Source organism: Choloepus didactylus, chromosome 18 (assembly GCF_015220235.1).
Source record: "Choloepus didactylus isolate mChoDid1 chromosome 18, mChoDid1.pri, whole genome shotgun sequence".
Taxonomy (NCBI): Eukaryota; Metazoa; Chordata; class Mammalia; order Pilosa; family Megalonychidae; genus Choloepus; species Choloepus didactylus.
Window position 1 is genome coordinate 74,939,074 of NC_051324.1, and position 13,784 is coordinate 74,952,857.

Below are 13,784 nucleotides of genomic sequence, written 5' to 3' on the forward strand. Positions count from 1 at the left end.
CAGTGGCCGGGCAGATGAGGGAAGTCCTGGGAATCAGCCCAGGAGCTGCTCTGGAAAGGGCCAGCGGCATCCACACGACCAGAAGCAAAGCTGTGGCACCCATGGAAAAGGCCGAGGGGCAGGGGCGGGAGGCCTGGCCACACCTACCTGAGAGCCGGGCCACCTCGGCCTCCCCAATGTGCTCGGCCTCCCCGGGCCGGCTGTCGGGCACGTCCTCTCCCAGTCCCAGGTCCACGGGCGGCTCCCGGCTCACGGACAAGGTGGTGACGGTGCTGAGAACCAGGACGCCCAGGCCGACCCAGAGCACCACCTGCTGAGACAAAGGCCCCGAGGGCAGGGGTCACAGCAGTCTGGCCACCACCCAGCACGATGACCACCTGAGGGGGACCACAGGAAGAGGTGGGGGTTGGAGCCAGAGCAGCCCTCGGGGGCGGCACATGGGCAGAGGGGATGCCCACACAGGCCACGCGGCTGCTTCAGGACAACGGCCCCTCCCACAAGGGGGACGGGGTGTGGCCACACTGACCACCACGGGGCGTCATCAGGCCTGATGTGTGTGGCCCCGAACTGATTGACGGGAGCACCACCGGCAGCCTCCTCACTGGGCCCAGTCTGTGGCCTGTGCTGCCTTTGATTCATTGGCTAAAGCTGCCCGAGTGGCGGCAAGGGGGCTGGGGGGGGGGAGGGGCTGGGGGTTTCAGGAGCTGCAGGAGAAAGGAAGCCTGAAAAGAGAAGGGCCGCTGTGTAGGAAATGGAGAGGCCTGCTGGCCAGGAGAGGCTGGAACCCACCTTGCCAGCCTCTGAGAGCCTGGCGCCAGACAGGCCCACTCCCGCTCCTGCAGGAGTCAGGCCCCTGAACCCCTCTGGCAAAAGGGATAAGAATCTGGGGGCAGCCGCAGCACATGAAGGGAGGACCCCTGCCCACACCCTCCCCAAGCGTGTGCCTCTGCGGGACACTCACCGAGGAAACACGTCGCACCAGCCCCCAAATGTCCCCCAGACCCGGCTCCCCAGTGGCCTGGACGTGCCCAGACATGGAGAGGGCCGGGGAAGGAGGCAGCTCTCCACCTCTCCTTAGCTGTGGGGCGGGTGCAGCTGAATTCAGACTCCGCTGGCTTCCAAGGGGCGTCCTTGCTGCCCCCACTTGTGTTAGACCCTCCTCCACCACAACTGCTGCCTCAGGTCACGGGACCCCATGCTGCAGCAGCTCTCCTCCACAGCATTTACACGGTGGTGGCCGGCTGTGTGCTCGGCCTGGTCCTCTCGTCTCCCTGGCGCCCACAGAACTTGGTGGGAGAGGGGCTGTCACCCTGTCCTGCCCTCGAGCCCAGGGAGGCCACTGCCACTTCATTGCCACATGGCCTCAGGGCCAGGATTCAAGACCCTTCTCAGAGAATATTCCTGTTTGCTAATGCTGCCATTTCGCAAAATACCAAAAATGGATTGGTTTTTATAAAGGGGGTTTATTCGGTTACAAAGTTACATACAGTCTTAAGGCCATAAAGTGTCCAGGGTAAGGCATCGACGATAGGCACCATCACTGGAGAAAGGCCATCGGCGTCCGAAAACCTCTGCTAGCTGGGAAGGCACATGGCTGGCACCCACTTGCTCCCAGGTTGCGTTTCAAAATGGCATTCTCCAAAATGTTGCTCTTGAGGCGTTTTGTCCTCTGAGCTGCAGCTCCTCTTCAAAATGTCACTCTCAGTTGCTCTCCAAAACGTCACTCACAGCTGCTCTGTGTCTGGGCCTGTGTGGCTCTTTTTAAAGGACTCCAGTGATCCAATAAAGACCCACCCTGAATGGGCGGGGCCACACCTCCATAGAAATAATCCAATGAAAGGTCTCACCCACAGTTGATTGAGTCACATCTCCATGGAAACACTGAACCAATAGGTTCCAACCTAATCAACACTAATACGTCTGCCCCACAAGATTCATCAAAGACAATGCCTTTTCCTGGAGGACATAAAATATACAAACTGGTACAGTGCTTTCTTGTCACCCGTCCTACAGCTGTGGCAGCTAGAAGTGTGACGGTAACCAGCCGAGTGCCTTTACCTTTGTGTCAGAGGCATTTTAGGGGCTGCTCACACGGGGGGCCAGGCGGGACTGGGATTCTGCGGCAGGCTCCTGGAGGTCTCAGGCGGGAGCAGGGACCCCCAGAGCTCGTGCAGTTCCGGTGAGGCAGCTGCCCCTGTTGTCATTTCAGAACTGTCTTCCTTCCCTGACCAGCTGCTGAGACTCGGGCAGAATCATGTTTTCATTCAAGGGCCCTTCCTAAGATCTTGTAATTACCCCTGGTGTTCCGGGAGGTCCAAGTGGGGAGGTAAGTGTTTTTGGTCACTTCTCAGCAAGCTCATTTCTGCTGTCGCCCGGAGAAGTGGGAGATGCAGCCAGGGGCCGCCACCCTGAGGGTGCAGTTTAAGAAAGTTAGCCCCAGAAGCTGGCACTGCTGCTTCCTGCAGGGTGGGTCCCCGTCGAGGGCCTGGATTTGGGGTGGGTGACAAGGGTGGAGCAGGGACGGGCCATAGCGCCTAGTTCTGGCTTCAAGCCTTGGGGCCGTGGGTGACCCCCTGTGGGTTTCCCTGACTGCCACCCCCTACCAGGAAGTGGTGGCCGCCTCAGGGGATTGAAAAGGCCTTTTTATATAATTTTTAATCTATTTTGGTTGCCTCTGGGTACCACCGCGTTCTGAATTTTTTCTGAATGCTAAGAATGAGGTCACTCACTGATCCCTTGGTGCATGGCTGAAGCTGAACACCCGGATGTTTCCAAGAAACTGGGTGGGGAGGGGGCCGTTGAACTCTCGCCCCTGAGCTCTGCGTAGTGTGGAGTCTGCAGATTCCGCTCAGACAGCGAGGGACACACACTGGATGGTGTCCCCAAGTCCACCGTGGGGACCTGTGGCACCTGCTGCTCTGTGGGCTGGCTGGGGGTCACTGTGAGGGGCCCAGCAGCCATGTGGTGTCCCACAGGTGTGCAAGGCGCACTGTCCAGAGGGGCCGGGCGGGCAGCAGGGGCCAGCAGACTTTCTTCCCAGAGGTCCTCCCGGGTCCGTGTCCCCGGGAGAGCACCAGTCCTTCCTGTGGAAGCCCACCTTCTCTAGTTGTTGCCAACCCTGGAAAGTCTCACCACTTCTTTTCAAAGGATACTTTAAAAGGAATCAACATAACTCTCTGTGCTGGTTTGTATATATTATGTCCCCCAGAAAAAGCCATATTCTTTGCTTTAATCTTATGGGGGCAGACATGTTAGTATAGATTAGCTTGGAACCTACTGATTGAGTGTTTCCATGGAGATGTGACCCACCCAACTGAGTGACACCTTTGATTAGGATGTGATCTCTTGATTGAATGTTTCCATGGATACGTGTCCCCGTCCATTCAGTGTGGGTCTTCATTAGTTTACTGGAGTCCTAAAAAAAGAGCTCACAAACAGAGGGACCTCAGAGCAACTGAGAGTGACATTTTGAATGAAAGCTGCAGCTAAGAGAAGACAAAATGCCCCCAGAGCAACATTTTGGAGAAAGCCATTTTGAAACACAACCTGGGAGCAAGCAGACACCAGCCACGTGCCTTCCCAGCTAACAGAGGTTTTCTGGATGCAAGTGGCCTTTCTCCAGAGAAGGTACCCTGCTGTTGACGTGTTACCTTGTACACCTTATGGCCTTAAGACTGTAAGTGTGTAAACAAAAAACCCCCTTTACAAAAGCCAATCCATGTCTGCGTTTTGCAAGATGGCAGCGTTAGCGAACCGGAGCAAGCAACTACCTGAGAGAGGACGTCAGACCACAAGGTGCCCCGAAAGATGATCAGGGATGGGGTGCCCCCAAACCACACACCTCCCTGCACCCCATCCTGCCCTTCCAGCCTGACTGAAGCAGCCTCTCCCAGCAAGAAGGGGCGCCGTGCCCTTTGTACTGGGAAAACTAACGCCCCCAGAGTCCGGGAACATGACAAGATGTGTCCATGGAGAAAGCAGCCAACCAGGGCCAACTTACGGAGGAGGATGTGGGTCGAGTTGTGTGACTGGGACATGCACAGAAGGAAGCTGCAGGCTCAGGGGCCAACCCTGACTCCACAGGCCCCTGCAGGCCCCACACCTCCCTACAGGGAGTTCAGCCCAAGTGCTGCACAAATCCCTCGGGGGTTGGGAGGCTGCCCCCCTCCCCTTTTTGGGGGCACCCACTCAGCTTTCTGAGGCACCTCACCGCCCCCTGGCCCACCTGGAGCCGTCCTAACCGACCAGGTAGCACCACTCCAGGCTCTCACGGCTTTGCTTTGAAGAAACACCGTGGGCCTGTTAACCCCCAGGCGGGGAGACGAGCAGCCCCCAGCTGGTGGGGTGCCATGGGAATGGTGCGCAACAGGTCCATCTGGACCAGGGGTGACGGCTGCCAGGTGGCCCACACGCACATCTTGCTTTGGTGCCAGAACCAGGACAAGCACCCAAGCCCCCCCACACGTGAGTGCTTGAGGCTCCTGCAAGGAAACGGCACAGCGCCAGCACCCACAGCCACGAGGACAACGCGAGGGACAGTGTTCGGGCCACATGCCTCTGACGAGGCTGGCATCTGAAGGCCACCTGTGGAATGTCTGCGAACGGGAATCGGACGTCAGTTCAAAGACCCTGATCCTGGAAGACGGTGGCGAGTGCATGGGACGGAGCCCAGGAAAAAGCACACTGAGCACAGGGTGGCTGCAGCCTCTGCTTGGGGGGTGGGGAGGCTGCTGCAGGGCCCACCCTCACCTCTGGAGCCCCGACTCTTCAGTGCCTACACCTTCCAGGTACAACTCTGTGCATGAGAAACCAGTGCACAGGTGGGTTAGAGGCACACCTGGCGGCCAGGTGTCAGCTTGCCATCACCCCTGCTGACTCCAGCCCAGCCCAAGCCTCCATGAGGAAAAGGTGAGTCTGCTCCGCACGTCTCAGCCGAGGCCCAGGGAGGCACGGGGCAGGGCCGGGGCCCCTTTAGGAGCGATCTGCGGTCTCCAGACAACTTCCAAGGATGTCTCCATGACACACAAGTATAAATTTGGCACATAAATCATAAACCAAAAAGCTGGCAGCACGGGAGCCCGGGCAGGTGGGCAGGCGTGGGCCTTGACCCTGCGTTGGCTGCTGGCCTCTGCACTGACATCTGCGTGGCGTCGTCCCGACCCCTGGAGGGCACAGATGCTGCTCTCTGGCCGTGGTCAGACACCCCCTGCCTGGCGGGTCGCTGTCACAGCTCTGCAGGCAGAGACGTGCGTTTAGTTATTTATGTACCTAGGAGCACGGGGGTCCGCTTTCCTGGCCCACGCTCAGCTCTGGGAACCTCCAAGCGTCCTGCTCTAGGGAGTGGCCTCACGTGAGCCGAATGACTCGCATCCTCCACGACGGCTGCCCTCCACCTTCCCAGGACATCCGACGTCCCTTCCCGTCTGAATACGGCTGACGCCTGCCCGCGAGCCGCCTTTAGGTGGGCAAGCGCCCTCTCCCCAGGCCGTGACGGCACGGCCATGTAGACTTTTCGCCACCACTTGCCCCATTGTTGGCTTTGGCATGGCAGCGTGTCAGCTCCGGACCGCCGCCCACGTGTCCACCCAGGCCCAGGGTCAGAGCCCAGCGGACTCGCCAATGGTCAGGGCAAAGCTTCGCCTTAGCCCGCGAGGGGCCAGCTGGGCTTCCGGGCCTCTCGATGACCCCTCTGAGGTGACTTCCCAGACACACCTTCAGAGGCACAGCCCTGAGCCGCCCTCACACATGGGCTCCCCGTTTGGGCCCTTCTTGGGGTCCCTGGGCCAGGAACAAGTTCTATACCGTGGGGGAGGGTGAGCGCAGGCCCCGGGCCAGGGCTGCTGTGAGCTGCTCAGGCCTCGGCCACGTCCCCAGGGCGCAAACCTCAAACCCTAACTGTTGCATGTGGGCGGCAGGTGCGGCGGCACACGAGGGAGCGCATGCCGTGGCCACACCGCCCGACGTCTCTGCGGGAGCCCGCGGGAAGCAGGATGCTGTGTGGAGACCGTGCTGCCTTCTCCCCACGGCCAACGAGCCCTCAGGAAGCTGCGTGCACTTGCTGGGTTTAAGGAGCAGAGAAAATGGGCCAGGCTGACACCCCCAAATGCGAGTGCACATATGCTGTGTCCGTACACACATGGAAGTGTGCGAGGAGGCACGTCCTGTCCTACACGTCAGGCCACTGTCAGCATCAGAGCAAACGTCGCTCGACCCCGTCCCGGCACCCCACCGTCAGGAAGGCGGCATCCGGCCTTCACAGCGCAGCACCATGGCTGGGGGCAGATGGCACAACGGACGAGGGGACGGAAGAGCAGTCACGGCTGCACGAGAGGCGGTGACCTTATTGTCCACTGCAGGCGACGTCACCGATGGGGAGCCCAAGAGGAGCAGGGAGACATATGGAGGTGCCAACGCGGAGCAGCCCATGGCCTCAGCCCCGGGCGGAAGGGACAGAAGGAGGGGGACGCCAGGCCAGCAGGAGCGGAGGCAGAGCCACAGAGACGGTGACCTGGCGCCAGGCCCTCTCCTGGACAGGGGAGCTCACTCATCACAGAAGACTCCGAAGATGCCCTCCGAAGACACCAATGCTTCCTAAATTAATCTACAGCCTCAGTGCAATCTCAACTGGACGAAAAAAGATTTAATTTCATTAGAATCAGATCAGCTGATTCCAACACTCATATAGAAAATAAATAACCAAGAAAAGCCAGAAAAGTCAGTAAGGGCGAGAAGAGGAATTAGAATTAAAATGTCACACAGCGCTACTTCGCGGTGCAGTGTGTGCCACTACAAAGCTGTGGGAACTGAAGCAGTACAGGAGGGCAGGACCGACAGACCTACCAATAAATTAAACAGAAGCCTCAAACTAGGCCTGAGCGTGTTCAAGAATTTAATATATGAGGCTATCCACTGGGTGTCTCACAGCAAAATAAAATACAGATGGAGCCAAGATTTAAGCGAAAAAATGAAGCTGTGAAAACATTAGAAGAAATGAAGGAAGACTTTTTTAAAAATAGTATTAAAGTGGGGAAGATCTTTCTAATTATGACTTTTCTTCCCTTTAAGTCTGATGGACTTAAAAAACCGGGACTTGACAAATGGGGAGAATATCTGCCCTATGAGAGAGAATGGGCTGATTTCCCCAGTATAAGTAGCCCTAAAGCCTCCAGTTACAGCGGAAGAGCTGGTATCAGACTTGTGTTCCTGTCTGAAACAGCAATGGCGGCTGGACACAAACATGGAAGGTGCCTGACAGAAGCCGCAGCAGATATCCTGGAGAGCTGAGGCACGGGGGCGAGCCAAGCGCTGTGGCCCGGGAAGTCAGGCTGCTTTCCCCACAGGGCACTTACCAGCTGGTGGTGCTGAGCAGAGGGGGACAGGGCCATGGCCTGGGGTATGTGCAGACTCCCGGGGCTGGGGACCAAGAATTAGGAGTGAAGGCTTGCTCCCCATCAGCCTTGGGGCACTGAGCCCCACGTTCGGCAAACCCTGCCACCACCGTTGAGGCGGTGCCAGCTCCCAGCTGTGTGGAAACCTGAGCAGAGCGCAGCTGCAGGGGGAGTGGGGGTGGGGGAGAGCTGGCAGGGACTCCCACACCCTCATGGCAATGGCCTTCAGCAGGGACCTGGGAGGGCTAGGCCTGGGGTAAGGGCAAACTGGAAGCTGACCTGCTTCGGCTGGAGTTGGGAGCCCGGCCCACACACTCCCCTCGGGGTGGAAGATGACATTACCCAGAGGAGCAACGATGTTTCCTGCACAACGTCCACAAACCACCAAACACACCAGGAGACAAGACCAAATGGAAAACCAAGGGCCATGAAGGACAGATGTGGCCTGATAAATGTAAGTACTGACTGTTGGGACTAATAGTAAGTTGTCTTGTCTGGGAGATGATAAGGAAAAAAAACTAATATAAGGTGGCCTCCAATGAGTCAAGGACTCATGTCATGATACTGCATGGAACCACTAAAAGAACAGAAAAGAATAGATAACCAACAAGATAATGGCGGGAAAATGAATAAATATTAAAAACACTTAATTTATCCAGAAAATGGCAAGAAAAAGAACAGATTCCAGCCATATGCTACTTACAAGAGGCACATCTTAAATATAAGAGCATAGACAGATCTCAAGAAAAAGGATGAATAAACTATACTGTAAAACTACTAACCCAAGAGAGAGCTGGGTTAGCCACACTGTTATCAGACAAGGAAGACACGAAGGCAAGAAGCATTTCCATAAAGGGTTGAAGCGACAGGAAGCTACACCAGTCCTAAACCTGCATGCTCCGAACAACATCGCTTCAAAATAAGCAGCAAAAATCCAAACATAGCTTCAAAACAAGCAACAAAAATGGACAGAACTGAAAGGAGAAATAAGCAAATCTACAAGCACATAATATAAGTGTTACCAGAACTTTCCCATAGCTGCTGAACTGCAAAAAATCAAAATCGTGGTAGCAACTTTAACCTAACCAGCGCATACAGGTCCTGCAGACCAGAGCCCACTGGGCCTTTGTCAAAACAGACCAAACACCGGACCCAAAACAAGTCTCAAAGAATTGCAAAGTACTGAAATTCTTCAGTGTGTATTCTCCAATACAATGGAATTAAAATTCAAATAAACAAAAGAGATTACTAGGAAATGCCCAAATGTTTGAAAATCAAGCAACACACTTCTCGAGAATCCATGGTCAAAGAAGAAATCACAATGGAAATGAGGAAATGTTGTGAACAGGATAACGTCAGTTCTTCCGAATCGGATCTACAGAGGTGATGGATCCCAATCAAAACCCCAACATGCTATTTGGAGGAAGTTGACGAGCCAAGGTGAATTTTAGTTGGAAATGCAAGGGGCCAGTGATGGGAAAGACTGTCTTGAAGAAGAAAGCTGGAGGACTTTTGCTAGCTGACACTGGGACTCATCATAAAGCTACAGCAATTAAGGCAGAACAGAGTGGCCCAAGGGGAGACAGGCCCAACAGATGCACCCACACACTGGCTAGATGGCCTGCAAGCACGGTGCCACTGCAATGCCACGGGGAAAGGACGGCACTGGACCAACCAGAAGGCCAGAGAGGGAAAGGCACAATAAAAGAGCTTCTGGAGTATAACACAGGAGATTATCTTCATGACCTGGGGGTAGGTAAAAATCTCTTAGAAAGATTGCAGCACTGGGCTGCATTAAAATTAAGAACTTCTATTCATCAAAAGGAAGCAAAAATGCAGCCAAAAGTGAAAGAAAAGATTTGCAATACATATTTCTGAAAAAGAGCTAGTATCTAGGATCGATTAGAAACTCCCACAAGACAATATGAAGAAGACAGACAACCTAAAAGGAAGAATAGGCCAAAGACTCGAAAGGCTTTCAACACACAAGCCACGCACACAGCTAGTCTGCGTAGGAAAGATGTGCGAGTGTGCGAGCGTCCATCCCAGCCAACCGCAGGCCCCACAAGGTTGGTCAGACAGGCTGCGGTGGCCACGAGGGATGAGCGCATGATGAGCACCCGGGGCTCTCTCGCAGTGCCGGAGGGACCGGGCGGTGCATGGCTGGGAAGGGCCGCTGGCGCTGAGCATCCACGCCCTCCTGGCCCAGCACCCTCTCCCGGCGAGTGACCTACAAAAGGAAGGTTCCAAGCAGGGCCCCGGACAGCTCCACGTCGGAGACAGCTGCTCGGCCCCAGAAGAAGGGATAAGCGGTAAATTCACGACCCGGAAGAGCCTACAGCAGTGAGAAGGAACAAAGTGCCAGAAGCCGTGCGTGATGAGAACACACTGTGGCACCTGTTTTCATAAACTTGAAGGACAGGCAAAATGTCTCTGAGGAGTCAGAAGGCGGCAGAGCAGTAACCGGGGGTGGGACGGGTGGGGGAGCCCTGGGAGGCGGCGGGGATGCCCTTTGTAAAAAGTGCCGTAAGCTGTGCTGGTCGGAATCACGTGCTCCCCTGCTTACGTGTATGCCAGACACTTTGGAAACTGCTACAATGCATCAACAAGAAAAAGCACCCAAGCCGCGTAACAAAATGAGTGAAGACATGGCCAGTCCCAGAAACTGCAATGCAAGTGGCTTTCAGACCCCTGGCAAGATGCTCGGGTCATCCCAGGAGGCCGGAGCGCCTCTCCCCTCAGCCCAGTCGCCTGACAGGCGCGTGGCAGTGGAAGAGACAGCCGGCTGAGCTCGGGAAGTCTGGGGCAGATGCCTCCACGGGGATTCCACTTCCAGCACCTTCCTTTCCTGCAGATACATTCTCAGACACACAGGTACTCGCTCTAGCTGTGTCCGTCACAGCCAGAGATCAGAGGTGCAACGCCATCGGGGACTCGAGTTATGGCATATTCCTTCAGGGAAACCCTCTAAAGCAGATGAAAATAACAAGGCAGCTCTGCAGGTACAATGTGGGACAAAATGTAAGGGGTTGAAGCAAAAGAAGCAGGAAGCTGTGCTACCATTTAATTTTTTAAAAAGTGCAAGCACGCACACATGGACACGCTCCCCTTGTGCATGCAGACGTCTCTCCAGGGACGCACCCGGAGGGGTGGGAGACATGACGTCAGGAGCATGGACACGCACCGTCCACTCACAAATGGACACACGTCTGGGGGGAAGCTCTGAGAATGCGACACTCAGCTCAGCAGGTGCAACACGGAGGCCCCAGCGCACATGAGCTCAGCCCGATCCTCGCGACCTGAGGCCCGGGCAAAGGAGCTGCTCCCTCCCGCCCCACCCGCCTGGCACTCACCTGGGAGGCGAGGGTGCTTCTGTGGGTCTTCCTGTAGATCAAGGCCGGGCAGATGAAGCAGATGAGGCTGCCTGTGGTTGCGCCCGTGAGGCCGAGGACGGTCTCCACTAGGGGCAAGAGGGGTGGCTGATGTGGAGGCACCTCAAGGACTTGGGGGTCCGACCATCAGGCACCAGTGGCGGCTGGAGAGGTACCTCCACGTCCACAGGGACCCACAGGGGTGCGGCACTTGGCCTCCGGTTCTGGGCAAGCAGCCACCATGAGAGCCCTGGGGCCAGCGCAGCAGCTGTGGGGTCCTGGGCGAGTCCTGCCTTGTCGGGAGGGGGCAGCACCCCTCCTGGGTGCCCTGGGGTCTAAGCGAGGGGGTAGGAGCAGTGTCTTCTCAGCGTCCCGCACACAGCAGGCTCAGCGCCCAGCCGCCCTCCTTCACCAGGGGCGTCTGTTGCTCAGACTCATCATCCTGAGAGTGGGATGGGCGTTTCCTGCCCACGCCAGGGGCCAGATCCTCAGCGTGGCCACACGTCACTCTCCTGCCTGTCACTCGGTAAATGCTCCGGCAGGACGTTTGCCACACGTGTAAAAGCCAGGGGCGAGAGGGGCAGGGTATGGAAGGGGATCTCTGGCTCGTTCTCTGAAGAGGGCACATGTCTCGTCCTCTCAGTATCTGATGACAGTGAGCTTTGTGCTGTCTGCCAGGGACCAGGTATGTTTGACAAAACAAATCTTGCTTCGGGCCTCCCACTTTTCCCTTGGTAACGTATCAACAAAATGAGGAGTTACCAGTACAGACTTGCATCACAACCGTTAACTACATGCTGGGCCTGCGTGTGTGGGCTTCCACCGAGCAGCTGGATTTTATTCCCTGCCCTTCTCTGTGGGCCAAAGGGAAAACTCACCTGGAGTCTCCACCGACTATTTTAGGAGACCCGAGGGTAACGACAGGGTGAGGCTCTGGGGTCCCTGGCTGAATGCTGAAACACGAGGCAGGGGTGCGAGGCCCAGGGGTCCTGACGTGTCAAAGCAAGAGCAGAGAAGCAGGGGAGAGGAGCAGCCGGCGGGAGGCGGTGCTGAGCCTTACCGTTGGGGATCATGATCCCGCCAACCATGGTTCCGAACACAATTGAGAGGGTGAGCGCCTTAAACCGGAGTGGGGGCATGTACCCCCCAGCGGCAAAGGTCCCGTCTTTCTGCTGCATGAAAGAAAATAAAAACGGGTTGGGAAATGACTAGTTCCTTCTAACGTGCTCCCACAAAGCAGCACTGTGCAGGGCCCTGCTGAGCCCACTGGACAGTCCTGCATTGGGGCGGGAGGGGCGAGTCCACCTGCCGGCTCCACAGGACGATCAGGGAGGTGTCACTGGCACAATCAGATCTGGTTGTGCGCCTTTAACGTGACCCTGCAAACGGCACAGAGGCAGGGGCTGCTTTCCACACCACGGATGGAACGTAAATTTTACAACTTCGTTGTGAAATGTTAACAGCAAGTCGTTCCATTTTCTTGTCTGCTTTTAGAGCCACCCACGCCACGGGAGAAGCTGACAGGTGCCACGTGGTCTGAGGAAGCCAGCAGTTCTCAGTCTGGCCTCAGGAAGCAGCTTGACTGCGGGTGTCAGAGCAAGGCTGAGCCACACACACACACACTCAGCTGCAGGTGTCAGGGCGAGGCTGAGCCACACACATACGCACACACGCTCGGCTGCGGGTGTCAGAGCAAGGCTGAGCCACACACACACTCAGCTGCAGGTGTCAGGGCGAGGCTGAGCCACACACATACACACACACGCTCAGCTGCGGGTGTCGGGGCAAGGCTGAATCACACACACACACACTTGGCTGCGGGTGTCTGGGTGAGGCTGTGTTATCACTGCCTCCAACAGATGCGTGACTAGCAGTTAATCAACTTCAAAGTCCAGGAAGAAGAAAAGGGAAGAAAGATGAGGTACCACAGAACTAAAGCAAAAGGACCCTGGTTTTACCTCCAGGAAGCAGCAACAGTTTCTGTCATTCCTCTACACGGAGAGACACAAGGAACGTGCACTCTCAAGGAAGTAGCAGAGCCACAGGCAGGCGGCCTCGGGCTTCACACACCCAGGAGCTCCCAGGGCAGCTCAGTGTGTGTACGCGGGGCCACTCGCCAGCCCCAGCTGTGCCCTCGCGCACGCTCCGTAACCTCTGGGGCCCTCCACAGGGACATGGAAATAGCAGCAGTCCCTCTCCTCGAGTAGCAGTGAGAGCTAAACAGCTCAAGACAAGTCAGGCACCTACAATGCTGTCAGGGCTCGGTGAAAACGGCAGAACCTTCCAGAACACCCCATTTTCAGAACAGACTTTTACACAGGCAGCTTTCTTAGGACAGACTGAAGGAGGCTGGAGCCAGAATTTCTGCTCACCCTGAGGATAATTTTAATCTGGTCTAGTGAGGACAGACGTCAGGTCTACAAACCCTTTAACCAAGGAATCTCAGAACTGGAAATTACCTAAGAGATGCTCTGAGAGCAGAAGCAGAAGGACAAGACACCCCACATGCATAAAGACGGCCACGGCAGCATTAGCCACAGGAAGGCAGGCCCAGAGCCCCGGCACAGCCACTGAGAGGGGGAAGAGTAAGAGGAGAGACGCAGCGTGCGGCACAGGGAGGTGAGATGAGACGCTTCGGACATGGTAGCAGACAGAGAAGAGCAGCCCAGTGAGCTCCGGGCAGCTCTGAGGACAGAGCAAAACCAAGCACACCTGTGCAGGAAGACGTCCTATAGGTGAGTTTTCTTTCCTGATTGGGCATTTCCTTTAATGCTGCTGCTGATTCTTAATTTTCAAAAAGATTAAATTGTGATGAACAGAAAAAACACATAAAGGCTTCTCAGGTACAAAGCACATGATTGCACACAATGGTAGAGAAGGTCAGCCGGTCACAGGGTGGGCCAAGCCCGGCGACCACCGGCCCCACGGCCACCCGAGTTGGCCCCGCCTTCTCCTCTCTGGTGACCCAGGCACTGGGCAGCTGCTGGGGGGCATGTGTGGCACGAGCACGTGTGAGGGGAGGCAG

At 56.2% G+C, this 13,784-nt stretch overlaps 1 protein-coding gene across 4 annotated transcripts in view; it reads right to left on the bottom strand.

Moving 5' to 3' along the window:
* SLC38A10 (solute carrier family 38 member 10) overlaps window positions 1-13,784 on the bottom strand; it is a 42,297-nt gene that overhangs the window by 12,173 nt on the left and 16,340 nt on the right. For 2 of the 4 annotated variants that reach the window (XM_037810374.1, XM_037810372.1), the window contains exons 9-11: window positions 11,820-11,931; window positions 10,742-10,848; window positions 148-310 (exon numbers count right to left, since the gene is read on the bottom strand). In XM_037810374.1, coding sequence (XP_037666302.1) covers window positions 148-310; window positions 10,742-10,848; window positions 11,820-11,931 — 382 coding nt within the window. Of the gene's footprint in view, window positions 1-147; window positions 314-10,741; window positions 10,849-11,819; window positions 11,932-13,784 lie in introns of all 4 variants that reach the window. The other 2 variants (XM_037810373.1, XM_037810371.1) reach the window with 1 other exon arrangement.